Source organism: Apodemus sylvaticus, chromosome 10, assembly GCF_947179515.1.
Source record: "Apodemus sylvaticus chromosome 10, mApoSyl1.1, whole genome shotgun sequence".
Lineage (NCBI taxonomy): Eukaryota > Metazoa > Chordata > Mammalia > Rodentia > Muridae > Apodemus > Apodemus sylvaticus.
The window spans coordinates 12,889,908-12,912,777 of NC_067481.1; the positions used below are offsets into that span (position 1 = coordinate 12,889,908).

Here is a 22,870-nt window from a genome sequence, read left to right on the forward strand (position 1 = left end):
GGACACTAGCTAAGCCACAAAACCTGTAGAAAATTCTTAATTGAATCAGGAAGAGTTTGCCTGATAGCCCCATTTACCTACAAGTGAAAATTTAGTGTTTGCTGCTATTTCCCGGGGACATGGGTAGTAAGCAGTAGAGGGAAAAAAAACCATTGATGCAAATAAAATCCTTTGGTGTTCTTTACACTACTAATGCATACAAAATTTGCACTTAATCTCTGAGATTCTGTGCTTTAAAGTGCTAATATTCATGTGGCTTTTATGCTATATGTTTGTATTTGATACACCCTATCTAGAGCTGATACCACAGCAATAAATTTCGACTTTGCTCACAAACCAGATGTATTTCCTGAAAGTTCTTTTCCCTTTACTCCTTAGAGATTCTAAACTTCCAGTGAAGAATCATAGGAAAGAGTGGAGCAACACCAAGGAATTATGGGTACAGAACGGGGACCTGCCTCCTCTGTTCCCTGGATTCTCTCAGTAGCTGATCCTTAAACACTGAATGTCATCCTTTAGAGAAATGGTAGCATGGCATGAGAAGAAGGATAGCAACCCCTAGCTACATATTTAACAGTTGGTACTTCCTTTGTGCCCATGGGAAAATCTGGGGAAAGGCTACACTAGTAGAGTTGATCAATGGCCAAATCACATTGGCATAAAACTTATTGATTTGTTCTCTCTTTACAGAATCGTGAATATTCTGACACAATTTCTGAACAAGAAAGGGAGTATTCCTATCTACTTTTCCTAGCTGTAAGTATCCTTCTTGTTCAAATATTACTGTGCACAGAGACATCCTTACACAAATGATACAGGATGTTTTCTTGATCATATTTTGAGTGGGAAAAAAAACTGTTCTGGAGATCAAACCCAGGACTTGTACATTTGTTACACAAATGTTCTGTCACTGGTCAAAACACCCCCAGCCCTAGTTTGAAAATTAAAATGTGTATGTAGCTAAGTCTCAGAAAAGTAATATGTTTCTAAGTATAGAGCCATTTTAAACAAATATACAGTTACAGCATAAATTGTACCTTCCAGTTCTAAAGACACAGTAGAGAGTTGGGGATATGGCTCACTGGATAAATTATTTCTGTGCAAGAGTCAGGACTAGGGTGTATATATCCAGTATTCATTTAAATGCTGGAGGGCATGGAATATCTGAATTAGAGATAGAGGTCCCCTAGGCTAGCTGGCTACCTGGACTGGCAGACCAACAAGGTCTAGTTTCAAGTGAGAGAGGCAGACTCCATTAATAAACTGAAGAGTGATTAAGAAAGACATCTAATTTCCTCCTCTGACCCCCACACATACATACATACACTCACATCAAATGAAGGTGTATCCTAAGGTATGGATGAAGTTCAGAGCATAATATAATGTAGGATAGTGTGAACACTTGCTCTGTTTCTGTACAAAGAACTGTAATTCATTTTGACTTGTTTTGTAAGCATATGAATGGCTAGCTCTTGCAGTTTTAACCATCTGTCCTGTACACATCTATAGAAGGTTGTTTGCCATTTACTTCTGATGTTAGCATTTGGTATTTCTAACTGAAAACATCTCTCTTTCTCCTAGCCTTTCCTTCATTTTGCAATCTTCCTAGTTATTCTCCAGTGTCTGGAAAGGAAGTTTGGAATGAAAACAATGAGAACGGATCCTGTCTTTAGGTTTGGAGAAATCACATGGTTTTGTGTTCTTTATTGAACAATTTTGTATAGAGGCAGCATACAAATTCTCAAGGACGCCCTGTCCATGAGGTTAAGATGAAGAGACAGTTATGGAAATTACAAATACAATTACCAGAACATGGGTTCTGGGTCTTAAAGATGATTGTAGTAACTATGGTCAAAACAGGCCCAACACACCAGAAACACAAGAAATCCAGGGCTTCATCTGCCACTATGTGCAAGGGAGGGCTAAGAATCACCACATGCAGCAAGCTTAGTTTGAATGACAACTGCTTTGTACCATGGATTGCTGAGGGAACACAGTCAACCCAGAAAGGCCCATAGAATTGAAAGGTGGGGATGGTTGTGGCAGAAACAATAACTCTCTTGCTGATAGAGTGAGAAACCTATCCCAGGTGTCCTGGGCATTTTCTATTAACCTGTAATAGGAAGAAAATGTGATTAAGTATCCAGGCAGCTTGAAAATAAGCATGCTCTATTCAAGCAAGACTCAGCAAGACTAGAATCATATTAGCTCTTCTGAGTCTTCATTAATTTTTAGATTATACATTTGGGAATCAACACTTGTATGCAAGAGTGGGGTGGCTGAATGATTAATGGTATGCGCCACCAATACGATGACCTGAGTTCGATCCTCAGGTCCTACACCATGGAAGGAGAGAAAAAAAAAACTCTTCAAAAAGGTGCTATCCAACACACGCCAAGCGAACAAATAATTAAATGTAAAAATGAACAAAAACTCTGCTTGCCTGGGGCTTTCCCGTTTTACCACTGTGAATTTCAGGTCTCAAAGCCCATCTGTTCTAACGAAATGAGAATGGCTGGCCAACCAACTCTCACACTATTGCTGCCATTGTTTTAGAAAGTGGGATAGAAGAATCAAGTTTTGACACATCACTTATTACCACATTGAAGAAGGGAGTGAGGGGAAAACACCAAATTAATTACCTTATCATAAATGTGTGAGCTGGAAGGGAGAGGCAAGGGGTCCTCTGACATCCCGAAGAAGGGACTGTGCCTATTCACGTAGCTAGAACTTTCTGGCCCATCACTCTAAAAAGAATGTGACCATGTCCTTAATTTGCATTTATTTTATTCACAGAGTACTTATTCCATAAAATGTGATATCATTTTTTGCTAATCTATCAATATGAAACTGTACATTAAGGTTAAAAAATAGTGTCTAAATAATAAAGAGAATTGACAATAACTCTATGAATAAATAGTGAAGCAATGACTGCTTTACTTGGTAACTCTTTGACCATCAACGTTTGAAGTGAGAGGGAAATGGATATGCTGACAAAAGATGGAAGTTATAAAGACTTATTGTTCCTCAGTCTACTCCGATTTAAAAAAAAAAAATAGAGGACTGGACTCCACGCTATGGACCCCAACGATAAGTTATTAATGAATTTCTTTGTCTATAGAATTTCTTCAAGAAGTGATCGTGTATTTAACAACCCAGAAGAACCAGACGGGGAAGATGAAGATGTGGGTCTAGAGAGAGTGTGGACAGCAAATGCTTTGACTTCGGCGGACTTCCACGAGGCAAGCCTTGTAAAATAGCTCACAGCAGAACTGTCTTAACCTGTTTGCAGTTAAGGAATGTGTTCAAGAGTTCCACTTTAAAACAAAAAACACCTTCAACTGCTTCATACGTACCCTTAAAAGAAATGAGCACTTTCCCCAAATACATAGTGATAAAGCAATCACTGATCGGCCAATGATAAAGTAATCATTGATCAGTCATTGACTTGTTCTTGTACTCAGGGACGAGCAGCCCTGCTCTTCAGTACATTTGTATTCTTGGTTAAAAAAAAATTGTTACTTCACTTGGTCTTGCTTGAAAATGTGAGGTGCTAAGATATTCCACTTGACGATTTCATTCATACTTAGATTTGTTCAAGCCAATACCATGAGCTTTGATAATAAATCATTGTAAGCCACTTCATAAGAGCTGTCTTGTTTCTCAGGTTAAAAGGTCAAAGTATAGCGATACATGTGAAATATGAGGTCATGAGGTCAGACGTCAAATTGGCAGCTAAAACTTTTATTGTTGGAAGTAGTCATCATGGTGACAACTTTGGCTGTTCTTGCATGCAGCCACAACTGGAGAATGCAAGTTTACTAAGCTTTCTGGGTTCATCAGACAGCATGAAAATTCCTTTATTTAGTGTTCTATAATTAAACACTCACACAGGATATCCCAGGAGGATTTTTATTTCTTGTATTAGAAGCTGTAGCCTTTTGGTGTGTGTGTGTGGGGGGGGTGTCTATCAAACACTAGCAAGTATATTTAATTACTAGAGTCCCTTGTCATCATTACATTCTGAATGATTGTGATACAGTGGAAATTGGAAGGCCATTTTGGGGGTTCTTAGAATCATTACTAAAATAATTTAAGGCTAGGCTAGAATGGAAACTTAAGGACGTCTTTATTACATTTTAAAAGAAAATCTTTATGGTAGGAAAACTGCAAAACCACAGCAGGTGCACAGAACAGGAGAGTGGAGGGAAGTCATATTTAGCTTTTGTGAGATAAGACATATGGTAGGTGAGCAACCATATTGCAGGGAGCGAGGGAGGAAGGGAGGGAGGGAGGGAGGAAGGGAGGGAGGGAGGGAGGGAGGGAGGGAGGGAGGGAGGGAGGGAGGGAGGGAGGGAGGGAAGCTTTAGAAGAAGAAGAAGGAAAGCCATCATGTTAGGAGGAAAGCCCAAAGTATTAAGGAATGCATGCTCAGAAGAGACAGAAGGAAGAAACAGAGAAATTCCACTTTCCTGAACAATTCATAACATATAGTTTACATGGCTGCAACCTGTAAGGTCCTGTAGTAGATAGGGTAAGGATTCTGGGGTGTGTCAGTGGAGTCCACCATTTCCTTAAAGAACTAATTGTTACACCTATCCCTTTAGCATGGCTTAAGATGAGCCCAACCTCCCTGGAGTAGTAGGCCCTTGTCCAAGTGAAAAACCTAGCCCAATTGGGATGTTGAGAGTACTATTCTCTTGATAAAGAGATATTTTATCTTAATGATTGTTCCCAAACTTAAATGAATGCACACCACATGCAGTATAATATTCAAGATGTTTTGCAGTAGATAGCACAGGAGATAGCACAATAAGGGAAATGATTAGAACTTAATCAAATGGTTGATGATAGGATTAATTATTCTTGTTTCTGTTTTAATATATTTTTTGGAGTTGAATTAGATTGATAATGATCATTCACTGGCACGATGTTTTTGCAGAAGCCAGCCATCATTGCCAGCTGCCTTCGCAAGGAGTACAAGGAAAAGAAGAAATGCTTTGTTCTTAAGAGCAAGAAGAAGATAGCCACAAGAAACATCTCCTTTTGCGTTCGAAAAGGTTGGATGTGGGTTCTGGCACAGGAACATCCTCCAAATGTTAGCATCCCTGTCCTTCAGTCTGCATGCTCAGAAGCTATGATATTTCGTCTTTTCCCAGGAGAGTGGCTGTTGACTGTTTCTGTACAGACACGATTTTTCCTTTGAGTAGGGGCACAGTCACACTGGTGTGAAAACCACAAGCATTCTTTGTCATTAAACCATTTAAAAATACAGTCTTTCTATTCAATTGACGCTGTTGCTCTCCAAATGAATGTTGTTTACCAGGGAACTGACCTACATTCTGCCATTCCAACCTGATATCTGGACCACAGGGTATGGAGAGCCTATTTGCCAACTTCTGTCTCTCTCTGTCTGACACACTATGACTTAGTCTTTCCTCATCCTGGGGCTCTGGGCAGGTGGCCGACACTCAAAAATCTCTGTCCCTCTTCAGTGTCCTCACAGCTATTGCCCCTCCCCATACCATCATATAGTTTGCTTTAATTAATACATATTAATTGTGCAAGTTAATGGGATGCACACCGACATTTCCATGCATGCCAATGTGGTATAGTGATCATCTCCAGCCACCCAGTTTCTCCCTGGTCCTCCACTCCCCGCTTTGTCTGCCATCTCTCTATCCAGTATCAAGTAACCCCTTCTAGGTTTTCATTCCATCTCTTGTTTTTTTGCTTGTTTTATTCTCAGTGCAGTATCCTGTAATTTTTATTAAAAAGATTTTTCATCCACTTAGTTATATGTATTGCTATATTATTATATTACATTATATTGCATCATTATATTTATTGCTATATACTATATTATATTAACTGCTATATGTCTTACTCTGTATACTTGCTGTGAATAGGTTTCTCTCTCAGTGTGTTCATATTGATGCATATAGATACTACCTGGAACAGGAGAGATGACTCAATGGTTAAGACCCAGTTGTTCCTGCAGAGAATCTTCATTTGGTTACCAGTATCCACATGATAGCTCTCATCACCATCAGAAACTCCAGTTCTGAAGGATCTGATACCCTCTTCTGACCTTAGCTGGCACCAGGAACTTGTGTGATGCACAAGCATAAATGCAGATAAAACATTCATACAAATAAAACAAATTTAGCCAGGTAGTGGTGGCGCATGCCTTTAATCCCAGCACTTGGGAGGCAGAGGCAGGTGGATTTCTGAGTTTGAGGCCAACCTGGTCTACAGAGTGAGTTTTCCAGGACAAGCCAGGGCTACACAGAGAAACCCTGTCTTGAAAAACCTAAATAAATAAATAAATAAATAAATAAATAAATAAATTTAAAGTGAAAAGAAAAGCTACCTATTTGGTATACTGGCTTCCCATCTTGCCACTTTCATCCTTCTGTGGATTTTTAAAAGGTTTTATATGTTTAGAATCACATTATTGGCTAACAGGGATGATTCAATTGTCTTATATAATTGCTGTGGTTGAAATTTTTAGTGCTATACGAAGTAAAAATGTTAAAAGCAGACACCCGATCCTTTTCTTTACCCTAGAGCTAAGTTTTTAATTTTCTTCATGACTTATAGTGTCTACAGAAGGTCTGTAATATGTAGTATTCTATTATGCTTGAGCACGATCCTTTTAGAGATTTATTTTGTTTTTAATTATACTTCTATTGGGTGTGGGCATTTGCGCTTGCCTGAGTAGATGCTTCCAGATCTAGATTGAGCACCAGGTCCCAAGGAGGTGGAGTTTAAGAGGTTATGAGGTGCCTGCTATGGGTACTAAGAATCAAATTTAGGTCCTCTACAAGTGCAGTGTGCGCTCCCATTTCTGAGCCATCTCGTGTTGTACACAGTTTTAAGCCTACGTTATGCACATCCTTTCACATAACATGACAATCAAAATATAAAATTGTATTTAAGGTCCATCGCGAAGCACCCATCACACAGAGGAACCTATAATAGACACTCTGGTTACTAACGTGTCTTCTTTTTCTCAGGTGAGGTTGTAGGATTACTGGGACACAATGGAGCCGGTAAAAGTACAACCATTAAGTTGATAACTGGAGAAACCAAACCAAGCTCTGGACAGGTAGGTAGATGAGAGATAGTATTTTCTCAAACAACGTCCAGATGACAACTTGAGAAGTGTTATTCTTCAAAGTTTTAAAAATATTATACTGAATTATAAATTCCCGCTTTAAGCAGCACAGATTTTGGATGTTTTGATAATTTTATGTGTATGCAATTAATTGTATTATATTCAGCACCCTTTAGCTTTTCTCTTCTCCCTCCCTCTCACATCAAGACCCTTTTTGTTCCACTTCATGTCTCTTTGTGACACATTAACCTTCATTAGGGTTGTTTATGTGAATGAGGCATGAGCAACTTATCGGTAGTTACATCACTGAGGAAAATGATACTAGCTCCCTAGCTGTTATTAAATGGCCAGTAATCGCTAGGGCCTTCTGAGCTTCTCTGCCATCCATGATGAAATGTTGACAGCTCTAATCATATAGAGGTCTTGGGTAGGTAACTGCAGTTGCAAAGAATTCATGAATGTGAAGCCCGTGTTACATTCAGAAGTTCACGGCACTCCAACCCCATCCTATAGGACTTTTATATTCTTTTTGCTTCTTCTGTCCTCTTCCCTGAACCTTGATATTCTATTTAGTTATGAGCACTTAAGAATCACTTAGTGTCTGTACCACTTATGAATCTCATCCCATTGCAAAAGGAGCCTTCTTTGACCACAACTGAGAACAGTTCTGATCTCTGACTGTAAACAAATGCTTAGCAGGCATCTGGGAATGCTTTGAAACTATCCTCTTCCCATGATTGTATTAAGAAGGAATGTTATTCATCTTCACAATACTAATTATTATAAAATCTTGACAGATTCTGTTTATTGGACCACATAATCCACTAATTATAATTTTAAAATGGCCTTTATAATTTCAGCATGCTAAAAGTGCCATTGCCAATTCATAAATCATGGAACTTGTACAGTCATACGAAAATCTTTTTTTTTTTGTACAAATCCAAAAGGTGCTTTATAGGGTAGCAGAGGGTAGAGAAGCATGAGTGTGAAGTTGGATTGCTTGCCAGCATGTCACTTATCTCAGAAGCAAAATGGCCAGACAAACAAAGTTCAGACTTAGCCATGAGAGGTGGTCGCAGGGAAGAGAGACAGGTCCTTACCCTTTCCCCCATTTACAGGGCAGAACTGCTTTAGAAAGTAGCTGGGGGAAGGGCAGAGGTCTGTGTAGCTATGCCTGAAGAGAGTGTTGGTAATTGAGCTGGGGAGGGAGAAGGCAACCAGGAACTTAACTGTCAAACATTCCACTGTGTAGGGAGGAGAAACTCACGTGAACAGTTCCTCTGAAGCTATGGTAGAGCAGAAGGTCAGATGAGGGTCTCTGCAATGTTCATGGCACAGCCTACTATAGCAGAACGCCTCAACTCTAGCTACAGATGCCATTCCTTGTTACTCACCACCTAGCTCTACCTACTTCCATGACTTGCCTGCTCTGGGGCTGGCATGTCAGTGTAGGCTTGTCTTGCAGGTGGCGTCAAGAATTGCCTTTTACATCTGCTCACATTCCTGTCTCTGTGTTCTTCTTTGCTCTACTTGATGCTACTTCTGTCCTCTGAATTTGGCCAAGGATACATCAAACCTCACCCTTTACAGGCCTTTGCTCCTGGTCTTTGATCTACGAAAGAATGTGTTCCTCCTAGCCTTGTCCACACCTAGCACCTTCTTCTCCTCTCCCAACATGGCAATTCAGCAGGATCATGATCTGAATGAGGTAAAAAAGGAAACCCAGTTCAATACAACTTAGCTGGTGTTGTCTCAGATGTCTAGAGTCTGACCGTGAATGGTTTATTTTTGTCATATTTAAGAACACTGCAATGTTGGGAAAAAGGTTTCTCATAATAATTATCACAATAAATATTAAGGCTGAACTATATAAAAAATAAAGTCCCATTTTATTTTGGGACTTCAGCCATAATGTTAAGATGCAACAAGTCTGGTACAGTTCATTTGTCTTTCTCAATGACTGGTACATCCCCAGGACTTGCTGGCCTGTCTTACCTGCTTGATGAGCTCCAGACCAAGGAGAGACCCTGCCTCAAAAACCAAAGTAGGGTCTGATGAGACAGCTCAGTTGGTAAATGTCTTGCTGTGCAAATACCTTGTGTGAGGTAGAGGGTAATGGCTGGCACTTCCGCTGCTACTTTTATCTCCACACCCACTGTGGAGTGCTCACACTCACACACTCTCAAACAAGCATACATTCACACTAAGTCTAAAACAATTGATCTTTTAAAAGCTCTCAAATGGCATTATAACTGGACCTCTTCATGAGGTACAATGCAGATCTTTGGATATGCCTCAGGTGTGGAATGATTAAATCCTGTTACTTTTGTGCATGCCAGTTATAGTCATTATTCTGTGCAGTAAATGCTGGAGCTTACTCTGTCTAATGGAACTGCTGATTTGGATTAATCCCCCTCTTCCTTTTATTCCCCTTCTTCCAACCTCCACTGCTCATTGTTCTGTATGTTTATACATTTAGTTGTGAGCCTCCCCTTTAATGGCTGAGCCTGTGAGCCTCCCCTTTAATGGCTGAGCCTGTGAGCCTCCCCTTTAATGGCTGAGCCTGTGAGCCTCCCCTTTAATGGCTCAGCCTGTGAGCCTCCCCTTTAATGGCTCAGCCTGTGAGCCTCCCCTTTAAGGACTGAGCTATTGCTTCAAGTTTATGAAAGAAGGCAAAGTTTGTCTTCTGTGCCTGCATCATTTCGCATCCCACATTGTCAAGGTTAGTCTACCTGACACAGACCTAGATGTAATGAGGGAGAGGGACTCTCAACTAAGGAATTGACACCATCGGATTGCACTATGGGCACATCCACAGAGCATCTTCTGTATTGCTAATTGACATAGAAAGGCTCAGACCACTGTGGAAAGTACCACATTTGAGCGAGTGGGCCTGGGCTATACAAAAAATGTAACTGAGCATGCAAGAGAAACCTAAGCCAACAAGCAGCATTCCTCCATGGTTTCTGCTTCAGTTCCTGCTTTCAGGTTCTTGTACTGAGTTCCTGCCTTGACTCCCTCAAGAATGGACTATGATCAGGAAGTGCAGGCCCAAATAAACCCTTTCTTCCTCAAGTTGCCTTTGGTCAAAGTTTTACCACAGCAAAAGGAAGCAAAGCATCTTATATTTCCTAGGTCTATCCAGGTTATCACAGACAAAAGGAGACCTTCACATCTCAAAGGCTGAATAGTATCAGGTTGTGTCTGTATCACCACATGTGAAAACCCATTAATCCTGTAATGGACATTTGGTTGATTTCATCTTCTTTATTGTAAATAGTGTTACAAGAAACACAGGACCAAAAAATAGTATTTAGGTTGAGAAGACAAAGCAAAGAAGAAAATAAAAGGTGCTTTCAATCCCTTTGAAAACATAACAGGAAATGGGCTTTCTGGGTCATACCTCAGTCATGTCCTCCCCATCCCCCACAGTTCTAGGTCATACCTCTGTGTTGTCCTGGCTCCCACTCCACACCCCTCCCCCACAGGAGACATCATACCATTTTCCATAAGTGACTATACTAATTTGCATTTGCACCAACTGAGGACAACAGTTGCATTTTCTCCACCTCCTCATCATTTTAACTTCTTCCTTTGTGGTAGTAGACTCTCTACTGATATGAAGTGATACCGCACCACTTTTTTGTATGTACATGTTCATGGGAGTGCATGTGTGAGCATGCATGTAGAGCCAAGAGGTTAATGTTGGATGTCTTCCTCAGTCATCCCCTTTTTTACCTGAGACTGAGTCTGGGTTTACTCATTTGCATTGGTTGGCTGGTCATCAAGTCCTGGGCAACATTTGGTCACTGTTTACCCAGTTTGGGGGTTATAGGTGTAACACTGCTTCATGGGTAATGTGGATGTTGGGTTGGATTCAGGTCCTTGTGCTTATTCTGTAAGCACCTTAACCATTTCTCCAACCCCTTGCCATGGTTTTTATTAGCATTTCCCTGTGGGCCAATTCTTCAATATGAGGCAATGTGGCATCTCTGCACACACTTGAGTCCTCGCATTTGTCTTGGGGATGAGTCCTTATACCTTCCTGAGATTGTTACTGAAGTCTGCCACAGAAGCACTTTGGGAACTGTAACAAGTTTGAGCCCTGACAGTGACCTTTTATCCACAGGTGCTGCTGAAGGGGAACAGCACAGGGGATACCCTGGGGTTCCTGGGGTACTGTCCTCAGGAAAATGCTCTGTGGCTCAACCTGACGGTGAGGGAACACCTGGAGATATTTGCAGCTGTAAAGGGGATGAAAAAAAGGTGATGCTGACGTGGCCATTGCAAGGTACATGGGGGTCTGCACCTGTCTGCTTCTGTACCCAGGTGACGGGGAAAGGCTCATTCACAGTAAATGTGGAATGAGAGTTCGTACTGCTTGACTAGGTGGGGTAGAGAAAACTTCCAAAGTTTAATTCACTTTCGTTTTAAGGATGGAGGGGAAATGGTTAGTATTCAATAGTAAGTGTGATAGAGTATACTTTAAATATGAACTAAATTGCAGAAGTATGTGACCACCATACTAACAGGTAAATACATCTCTCTTGGTCGCAAGGACCACAACCTTTGTCAGCCTGATCCTGTTGAAGGTTTCAGTGCATGCCTTGAACTACCTTCCTGGCCCCCATCTTGGCCAGGCTCGCTGCCCCACCCTTCCACCATCTCTCTTCACCGTGGAGAGGACAGTGATGTTCTACTGTCTCTCTACAGGTTGGCGGATGCGCTCAAGCTGCAGGACCAGCTGAAGTCTCCCGTGAAGACGCTGTCAGAGGGAGTGAAGAGAAAGGTATAGGCAGGGCTGGGGGAAGGGCATCGAGCATACCTCAGGGAGGCACACTTGAGCTGATGCTACATGGGCTGTCCCTCTTGTCGCAGCTGTGTTTTGTGCTCAGCATCCTGGGAAACCCTTCCGTGGTGCTTCTGGATGAGCCGTCCACCGGAATGGACCCCGAGGGGCAGCAGCAAATGTGGTGAGAATGGCCGCCATCATGGCCGCAATGCAGCTGGTGGGGAGTTCATGGATTGTGTCAGCCAAACAAAAATAAGTGTGGCCAACATGATCCGTACCCCTAAGAACTATTAGTTTTGGAGAAAAGCGTACAAACGTTTTCTTGATGGTTTACTACCAAGTTCAATGAAGGAAAATTAAGCTTCCGAGAATGGAATCCTTTTGTTCAGTCTCATAAACAGTCCATTTCTACTCAGAATGTTTGCTCTCAAGCAGCCTTCTTCTAAGTGTTTTCTCATGACAGCCTCTGCTATGTCACCAGAGTTTCTCTAGCAACCGACTTGACAGTCTTCTTCCTCTGGGAGTACATCTTACATGGTCTGCATTGATTATTTCTCTTCTCTGTCATGTGGCATTTCCTCTCTCCTATTCCCAGAAGAGCCGGAGGACCTCTATTCATCACAGTTCTTCTCTTGACAATATAGGCAGGCAATCCAGGCCACCTTCACAAACACAGACAGGGGTGCCCTCCTGACCACCCATTACATGGCCGAGGCTGAGGCTGTGTGTGACCGCGTGGCCATCATGGTGTCTGGGAGACTGAGGTGGGTGCCCGTTTTCATTCCACACCTGTCCACTCTGTGATGATCAGATGAAACAAATGTTTGTTTGTTTGTTTGTTTGTTTTTTAAGCAAATTGGCATTCGTGGGTAAGAGAGTCGCCAGTTCCCTAGTTAACAGTAAAGAGACTGAGTTGGGTGACTGAATGGCGATCTGCGCATGCTCACGGGCACTATGCCCACATTTGTCTTGTGCTTTTTGTGATTCCTATTCCTGACCCAGATGTATTGGATCCATCCAACATCTGAAGAGCAAATTTGGCAAAGAATATCTCCTGGAGATGAAGGTGAAGACTCCCACGCAGGTGGAGCCCCTCAACATGGAGATCATGAGGCTCTTCCCCCAGGCTGCTCGGCAGGAAAGGTAAGCACAGTTTCAGGGGTGCGCTTGTGTATGTGTTTCTGTATGTCGGTCGGTCTGTCTGCCCATATGAGTACACATAGACACACACACACACACACACACACACACACACACAAACGCTATAGGTCACAAGTAAATATGCCTTGCCTTCTGTTATCGTTTGAGCATCCCAGTATCTTTCACTGAGCCAGAGCTGAGTATTTTGCTACGCTGGCTTGCCAGCAAGCTCTAAGGATAAGCCTGTTTCTGCCCAGGTCTCTTGTGCCCGCAACCAGAGCCGGGATTACAGACATACTTAGCCACATCCAGTCTGTGAGTTCTGAGTTATAAACTTAAGTCCTTCTTTCCTTGTGCTTGCACGGCAGGCACTGTCCTGGCTGAATCACCTCCCCAGCCCACAGTTCCCGTTTTTAATCTAGTAAAGTGCACCCACTTTCCCCTAGGATTTGTTTGGCTTGGTACACTGTGGGCACTGCTTGAAGTCTACTAGAGAACAGAGGGATAGTTGTAAATCTGAGGTCACATGCGTGTGGCCAAATTATGTGGCAGGTTCTATCTAGGTCTTGGGTTAGCCAGTTGTCATCCTGATCTTTAAAAGTAAGAACCACTTTAAGCAAATCGACATTCCTGGGTAAGACTTGGAGTTGCCACATCCTTACTTAACAGGGAGGAGACTCTGATTTGGGTGTGGTGATGCGGTGGTGACCTAAGCATGGTCACAGGCACCCTTCCCACATTTGTTTTGTGCCTTTGTAATTCCTACTCCTAACCCTAAAGAGCAAATTTGTCAAAGAATATCTGCTGGATGTATTGCTTGGGTAAAGATGCAGTACTTATAGGAAGACACTAATTGTATTTCACCAGTGTCTTCACTAATAGTAACTTCATACAGACACAAGTAATACAATAATGATGGAGTTGACTGATGAAAGAACATAACTCTTATTTTTATTCTGTTTGTAAGAGCCCTAATTCTGTATGAACTAGATCGCACAAACATAATCAATAAGCACTGCTGGTGAAATAGAACACTTTGTAAGTGAAAGAAAATAAATCCTTTGAAGTGAGATCAATTTGTTCTGATTATTTGCTGGCAATAGGTAGTTAAATAAGTACCTGACAAGTAGTTGATGATCTCTGGGCCCTTCGGAAGAAATTGTGGTTTCATTTCCTAAGGACTTTCAGGGTCCCCTTTGCATGAGAACAGCATTGAGAGTTGGGGGAGGAGGTGCCTAAATGTGGACTCTATACTGAATAAGTAGATTACTACCCAGTTTGGAAATTCTAGGAAGCTGTGGTATGGTAAAAGGAGCCTGTGTTCCCAGTTGTGACTGGGTGGGCAAAAAAAAAAAAAAAACACAGTCTCAAAATGTTTCCTAGACTGGCCCTATGTGGGCCCTTCCAAGGAGCTTGAGACAGAGATCTCATCCATCGTTCCCTCTCTTCCTTCTTGTCAACTGGCCTGCCTCTGTAACCTCACTCTTAGAGATTCAACTACGCCAAAGAGTCTTTATTTATGAAAAGAAACATAATGGACGCCATAGATGTTAAGCCACATGCTCAGAGACCAACCCAGCCTTCATTTCCTCCTAGATACTCTTCTCTGATGGTCTATAAATTGCCCAGGGAAGATGTGCAACCTTTATCCCAGGCCTTCTTCAAATTGGAGACAGGTAAGAGAGGAGTTAGAGACCAGACTGTAAGATCAAATACTTCCAGTGCTCACGAGCGCCCATGGTGGTGAGAAATTGAATCAGAGCATTCTGGACTAATGGTGAGCGTTCAGAGTTCCTTTTGAAGTATAGAAGCAGAAAACCAAAGATGTAAGCTAGGTCAGCACAGGCATATACATAGCAAGGATTGTTGTTTTAATTTTTGTTTACTGTTTTTTTTTACTTTGCACATAGGGAAGGACAAAAAATAAGACAAAATTCACCATACTTTGAAGGTTATATCATTTTAAATTTAAAATCAATTTCACTTTAGAGATCATATTAAAAGTGAATCTTTTTTATTGATATATTTTTTATTTACATTTCAAATGATTTCCCCTTTTCTGGGTCCCCACTCCCCGCAAGTCCCATAAGCCCTCTTCCCTCCCCCTGTTCCTTCATCTACCCCTTCCCGCTTCCCTGTTCTGGAATTCCCCTATACTCTTGCACTGAGTCTTTCCAGAACCAGGGGCCACTCCTCCATTCTTTTTGGACATCATTTAATATGTGGATTATGTCTTGGGTATTCAAAGTTTCTAGGCTAATATCCACTTATCAGTGAGTACATACCATGATTGATCTTTTGAGACTGGGTTACCTCACTTAGTATGATGTTCTCCAGCTCCATCCATTTGTCTAAGAATTTCATGAATTCATTGTTTCTAATGGCTGAATAGTACTCCATTGTGTAAATATACCACATTTTTTGTATCCATTCCTCCGTTGAAGGACACCTGGGTTCTTTCCAGCTTCTGGCTACTACAAATAGGGCTGCTATGAACATAGTGGAGCATGTGTCCCTATTGGATGCTGAAGAATCCTCTGAGTATATGCCCAGGAATGGTATAACAGGGTCCTCAGGAAGTGCCATGCCCAGTTTTCTGAGGAACTGCCAGACTGATTTCCAAAGTAGCTGTACCATCTTGCAATCCCACCAGCAGTGGAGGAGTGTTCCTCTTTCTCCACATCCTCGCCAACACCTGCTGTCTCCTGAGTTTTTGACCTTAGCCATTCTGACTGGTGTGAGGTGAAATCTCAGGGTTGTTTTGATTTGCATTTCCCTAATGATTAATGATGTTGAACATTTCTTAAGGTGTTTCTCGGCTCTCCGAAGTTCTTCATGTGAAAATTCTTTGTTTAGCTCCGTACCCCATTTTGTAATGAAGTTATTTGGTTCTCTGGGTTCTACCTTCTTGAGTTCTTTGTATATATTAAATATTAGCCCTCTGTCGGATTTAGGGTTGGTGAAGATCCTTTCCCAATCTGTTGGTTGATGTTTTGTCCTTTTGACAGTGTCCTTTGCCTTACAGAAACTTTGTAATTTTATGAGGTCCCATTTGTCAATTTTTGATCTTAGAGCGTAAGCTATTGGTGTTCTATTCAGGAACTTTTCCCCTGTGCCCATGTCCTCAAGGGTCTTCCCCAGTTTCTTTTCTATTAGTAAAAGTGAATCTTTTTAAAGTATATTGTATTTTATTGGCTCAGGCTAATAATGACCTATAAACTCCTATATAAGTGTGAATAATCCAGTATCCATTGGTGGGCTTCAGTGTAACTTAGAACATACTGTATTCATTCTTTGAACAGAGCTTTGGGTTGTCTGTCCTGTCCTTTGATTTTCACACTCTGCTTGTCTGAGTGATCTTAAGAACTCTTTGCTTTTACTGCTCAATGTCACCTTCTCTTGCCTGTCACCTGCCCTACTAAGGAAGAGAGTCACCTCCTGTCCCATAGATACCTTCTGGTTTCTGCTGGCTGCATCTAAAGCTGTCTTGATGTATCTTTTTATCTGTGTCTAAATTCAGCACCTAAACTTTGTGGGACATGTGATTCTTCACAGCACTCCTAAGATTAACATCACTATCATGATTCTTTTGGGGGCTTAGGGGGCATCTTTCCACTAAAATCTGTATGCCATTTATCATGACTTGAACTATGTCCTCCTGGCTAAATTGGTTAAACAGAGAATTTCCCACGCTGTTGTGATTTTTTTTTTAGATAACTTTTAACTTTATCTCTGTGTCTTTCTTTTCTCTTTTCCAAAATCTCTTCCCGTCACAACCTACTTCTGTGGCAAGTCTACTGAATCAATGGTTCCTATTCAGGAAAGAAAGTGTCCTAGATATCATTGTATCCTATGATTCAGGTCTTTAAAAAACTACATAACATGCAAATGTAGTGCTGGCTCTCTCCCAACCAAATTGAAGCAGACACTGTACATATTTCAGTTGTGCAATGTGCTCAGAAAAAAAATTGTGTGTCAGTTCATTTAATGGTCCCCCGTAATTTGCTGCTATTCATGACCTGCTATGACTTAGTGAATATATAACAATTAACATACAAGAGTCCTGACATACGGTTTTTCTTCTACAGTTAAACAGAACTTTGACCTGGAGGAATACAGCCTCTCACAGTCCACCCTGGAGCAGGTGGGTCAATTTCAGGGACTTTTGTTCACAAACATTAAATGCATGATCTTTGGATTCAGACAAGAGAAGAGTCTTGTGACTTCAGTTTCATAAAAAGCATGGAGTTGTTCTTGAAATGTGTTTTCATGTCCCTTCCAGGTATGACACATAGGAGTGAGTTTATTTCAGATAAGTCATTAAATTTGCTATTGTTATTTGTTTATGTGTCCTTGTGCATATCCATTGACTCTTCTTAACCATAAGAGTATAAATTGTCTGATGCTCTGAATAAAGTTGTCTATTACATGAAAAAAGAAGCATTGTGATCTCTCTCTCTCTCTCTCTCTCTCTCTCTCTCTCTCTCTCTCTCTCTCTCTCTCTCTCCCTCTCCCCCCTCCCCAGGTCTTCCTGGAACTGTCCAAGGAACAGGAGCTGGATGGTTTTGAAGAGGAACTTGATCCCTCAGTGAAGTGGAAGCTCCTCCCACAGGAAGAGACTTAACACTGAAATTTTTAGCTATGGCTGTTTTTATTCTGTAGTTGCTCAAAGCAATTTTGTCTTTAATGCTACATAGCCATTGTGGATGAGTAAACCATTTGGCCATGGAAATAGAAGGTGCTGCTTACATTATGAGTATACAGATCTTACGGGTGGGATTAGAATCATGGAAAAAGCCATTGAACTAGCTCACTCTCTATAATTTGTCTTTGTAATATCATCATTTTAAAACACATTAATTGTATGTATTCCTGAGTTTAACTGTTTGTTTAATTGTTATAGCTGAAGTTGTGACTTTTCTGTACATGTATGTGTTATGCATAAAGGACACCCATTCTCTTTTCTGTCCTTTCTTATCATTCTTCCCTCAGCACTCTTCATAGCCCCTTATGTCCTTCTATTTTCTATATTTGGTTTGGTATATATTTCTGCATATAAGAGAAAGAATATACTTCTGGAGTTTGTGTCTGTCTTAGTTTGTTCAGCATGGTGCCCTCCAATTTCATGTATTTTCCTTCAGATGACAGGATTCTCTTCTTTGTCGCATGTTAATGTGTTTGTGTATAGATATTACGTTTCTTTAGACCTTCGTTTGTTGATGAGGTTCTAGACAGTTTCTTTATCTTGCATATTGTGACTAGTACCATAATAAACATGAATGTGTATGCAATTCTTTTTAATGTTAACTCACCTATTTTCTATATGTATGCAAGATTGGAAGAAGTGGATCCTATCACAGGGATTCTTTTGGCTTTGAGAGGATTTCTACCCTGATTTGTAGAGTGGTTGTATCATGAATACACATTTCCACTAGTCCTATATTATCATTGCCTTTTCTCTAAATTTTTATCAGCAACTTTTAAAAGTTTAACAATAGCTATTCTAACAAGGATGAAATAGATTCTCATTATAGCTTTGGTTTTAAAGTTTTTCATCTCCCATGAGACAAGAATAGATTTTTAAAATGTATTTATTAGCCACTTATGGTTCTTCTTTTGAGGAATGGCTATGCAATTTTTTACCCATTAGACTGAATTACTTAAAGGTTAGATATATCTTTTAGTTCTTTATGTACCAAATATATTAATGTTACAACAGAAGAAGAGCTGGTGAATATTTTCTCTCACTCTGTGGGTTGTCTCTTTGCTTTTGTAACTGATTACTTTGTAAAAAAAAAAAAAACCTGTTCTGGTTGATTTTTGTCAACTTACATAAACCTAGACATATCTAAGAAGAAGAAATATTAATTGAGAAAAATTATTTCATAAGATCAGCACATATATAATTCCATGGAATTTTCTTGACTAATATTAACATAGAAGAGGCAAGCTATCTAGAAACAGGCCCTGCCTGGGAAGGTAGTCTTGGGCAGTATTAGGAAAAAAGCTGAGCAGGATATGAGAAACCAACCAACAAGCCATTCTTCAATGGCTTCTTCTTTACTTCCTGTCTTCAGGTTCCTGCTTTTAGTCCCTGCTCTGAGTTTCTCAGTGATGGAGTGTGACCTAAGAGTTATCAGATGAAATAAACCCTTTCCTCCCCATGTTGCTCTTGGTCATGGTGTTTACCACAGTGTTGGAAATTGGTACCAAATTCATGGGATATTGTTGTGGTGGAATAGACCAGGTTGTCTTGGGGAAGATTTCAAGAGGAGTTTAGAACTCTGAGTTAGACAATCCATTGATTTTTATGGCTGTTATGGGAACAGGAAGCCATGCAAACAACTGAGTTCTGCTGTGGACATTTCAGCCAGCCTGTGTGGATCATGTCTGCTGGACCTAGTGGTCTGAGGACCTGAAAGGATGGGGTGTACTATAGTCTAATGCTGTAGACAACTTTATTTCCATTTCAGTTATACATGAATGAAACAAAGAAAGTAATGGCCCAAGGAATTTTATTTAAATTCAGAAAAGCATGATAAAAAACACCCTAAAAACAACAAACAAACAAAACAAACTAACATGTAAGTAGACATAGTAAGATCATTGTAAATATTAACAGAGCAGGCTTTTTCCAAAACCTTTCAGGACAGATTTGTTTTAACACAATTGCCTGGCACATACTACAGCTTATATAGAAAGAAGCACAAAGGCAAAGCAGAAGGCTATATCTAGATTCAGAGTACACAGATCAGATTGGGTTCTACAGCTATGTTCTGACATCCAACAAGGATAACATGTTTTATAAGTGAATATGTAAATGTTTGTCACAAGAGGTAGTAAATCACATTCATAAAACAAAATACACTTGAGGTAAAAGGCCCTCTGCCTTTTTTGCTGAAGCCTCTCTCACAGTTCCCTAAGGCTTTGTTTATCAGGTGCCATTCCTCTGACAGTGTACTGACAGTGTGCCTTGTAAAATTCTAGGGAAAGTTTTAGAGTCCCTTAAAGACTATCAAGACTGTTCCGTTCCTTGAATTACTATAGTGCAGAACAAAACCCAAATCCAAGTGAACCAAAAACCTCAACATAAAACCAGAAACAGTGAACCTAATAGAAGGGAAAGTGAGAAATGGTTGCAAATGCATTGGTACAGAAGGCAACTTCTTGAACAGAACACCAAATAGCTCAGGCACTAAGATCAACAATTAATAAATGGAACTCTATGAAACTGAAAAGCTTTTGTAAGGCAAAGGGTCAGACAAAATGGTATCCTACAGAATGAGAAAAGATTTTCGCCACTTCTACATCTGACAGAGAGCTAATATCCATCCCCCCAAATAAAAAACCCCAAGAAACTAGATAGCAACAAACTAATCTAATTTTAAAAATGGAGCACAGATCTAAACAGAATTCTCAATAGAGGAACCTCTTGTAGCTAAGTAGACTTAAAGAGATGTTCAACATCCTTAGCCATGAGGGAAATGAAAATCTAAACTACTTTGTGATTCCATCTTACATCTGACAGAAAAGCTAAAATAAAAAACACAAGTGACAGCTCATGCTGGCAAATGTGTGGAGCAGGGAGAACACTTCTCCATTGCTGGTGGGAGTGAAAACATGTACAGCCACTATGGAAATCAATATGTCAGTTCCTCAGAAAATGGAAAATTGATCTACCTCAAACCCAGCTATACCACTCTTTGGCACAGACCCAAAGGATGACCCAACCTACCACAAGGGCATTTGCTCAACCATGTTCATTGTCACTTTGTTCATAACAGCCAGACACTGGGCACAATCCAGATGACCCTCCATGAAAGATGGACAAAGAATGTGTGGTATATTTGCACAATGGACTATCATCTAGCTGTTAAAATAATGACATCATGAATTTGGATGGAACTAGGAAGCATCATCCTGAGTGAGGTAACCCAGACCCAGACAGACACACATGGAGAGTATTCACTGATAAGTAGATATCATGCTACAATTCACAGACTTAGAAATGTTAAGTAACAAGGAAAGCTCAAGCGGGGACATGTGGATCTCCCCAGTAAGGGGAAAGAGAATAGATTTTCCTGGTGAGCTGGAGGCAGGTGGGGGTGGGAACAGAGGATTAGGCAGGAGGTAGGAGCAACAGAGGTGGGAAGTCATGGGAGAGATGGCTGGAATGTGTGTATGTGTGGGGGCATTTGGGAGAGCAATGTGGAAACCTAATTATGGAAGTGGTTGAGTAGATCTATCACATATATATTTTCACTTCCCATATATTCCCTTTTCCCTCGTTTCTCAGTTCTTATCTTCCTTCTGAATAATGGCCTATTTGGGGATTTCATTTCACGTATACAATGTTTTTGTATTTTGTTTATTTTTGCTGCTTTGTTTTCATATTGATTTTGTGGCAGCCTAGGGTCAACATTGAATGATCCGTATCTACTCTGTGCCAAATTCTCTTAGATACATTTGCTCTTCCAAGACATATTCTATTTGGTTTTCAATCTGGTATTTATCATTGGCTTAGTGGGAGGCCTGCATTGACTTTTGTGTACTCTGAAGAGCTTACTCTGTTATTTATTTGCTTGCATGATTTCTGGTAATATTTGCCTGATTTTTATATAACTGTTACTGAAACAGTAATCTAAAACTGGAAGGTTTAGTTAGTATAGTGCTTGACATGCAAGCATGTAGACATTGACATCCAGAATCCATGTAAATAATCCATGCATACTTGTAATCTCAGTGCAGTAAGAAGGCGACAGACAGATCTCTGGGAATTGCTGGTAATTCCATTTACCCATGGGAAATTCCAGGGTAGTGAGAGATCCTGTCTCAAGAAACAAAATGCCTGAGTAGCAACACACACACACACACACACACACACACACTACAGAGAAATCAAGGATCTAAGTCAATCTGCTACATCCTATCGAAAGTCACAGCTACCCGGTCAACTTCTATTTCAATTTCATGGGTCTGTTGAACATTTGCAAAGGACATGAGAAGAAGCAAGCAGAGTTACTCAATCCCTGTAAATCATTTAAACAGAGGAAAACAAAGAATCAAAGAGAATCATGTACAATGATATCAGTGAATGTAATTTCAAACACTTCAGCTGTTGCAAAGACTATTACATTTGGAGAGAAGCCCTCTGGTCAGATGACACTGTTCCCTGTACTGATCCAAAAGGCTTTCCTGAGAGACACCAAAAAGTAGTCACTGAGTGTCAGCACTTGGTGAAAAGGTGTCTTATTTCAGTACTGTCTAAACAGAAGCTCTTTGTTGGACAGTAGGAAGATCATTTCTGCCTAAATGATGATATAACCATTGTATGTTGATCACATAAAATAACATTGTCATTTGATTACTTTGCAAGAAACCTATCTGACCATATGAAAAGACACTGTAGATACAATTTAATAAATGATTGAAAATTAGTGGAACCCACTCCAACAGTAGAACTCTGTGTCAATTTTGTTAGTTGTCTGGGCTATATGTCTACTATCCATCTGATTGCCCAATTTTGAACAACTCCCAACCACTGCGGCCAAGAGAATAGCTATTTTTATGTAGACTTGTCCTAGAGTCTCTATCTTTGAGTATATTCCAAGCTATTACAGACCCTGACTTGGAATCTGGGTGCCAACTTGCGTTCTCTGAGGATTCCATTTTGCCAACAAAAATCAGAGGGTACTCTTTGGATGGTGACTCAGAAGTAAGGAAATAATGGATTAAAATTGCCCTCTCCATAATCAAGGTAGAATTATGTTGGGCAGTGGTGAGCTTAGCTCAATACCACCAGCTGAGCTGTTTGCACA

General features: G+C 40.6%; 1 protein-coding gene across 1 annotated transcript in view; it reads left to right on the top strand.

Moving 5' to 3' along the window:
* The window catches only part of LOC127693567 (ABC-type organic anion transporter ABCA8A-like), a 46,993-nt gene extending 27,847 nt beyond the window's left edge, over positions 1–19,146 (top strand). The window contains exons 6-16 of the mRNA XM_052194533.1: positions 3,122–3,242; positions 4,943–5,060; positions 7,020–7,111; positions 11,250–11,386; positions 11,810–11,909; positions 11,999–12,093; positions 12,557–12,676; positions 12,915–13,055; positions 14,649–14,728; positions 17,141–17,196; positions 17,578–19,146. Coding sequence (XP_052050493.1) covers positions 3,122–3,242; positions 4,943–5,060; positions 7,020–7,111; positions 11,250–11,386; positions 11,810–11,909; positions 11,999–12,093; positions 12,557–12,676; positions 12,915–13,055; positions 14,649–14,728; positions 17,141–17,196; positions 17,578–17,676 — 1,159 coding nt within the window. The 3' untranslated portion in view covers positions 17,677–19,146. The remainder of the gene's footprint in view (positions 1–3,121; positions 3,243–4,942; positions 5,061–7,019; positions 7,112–11,249; positions 11,387–11,809; positions 11,910–11,998; positions 12,094–12,556; positions 12,677–12,914; positions 13,056–14,648; positions 14,729–17,140; positions 17,197–17,577) is intronic.
* The last annotated feature ends 3,724 nt before the right edge of the window (positions 19,147–22,870 follow it).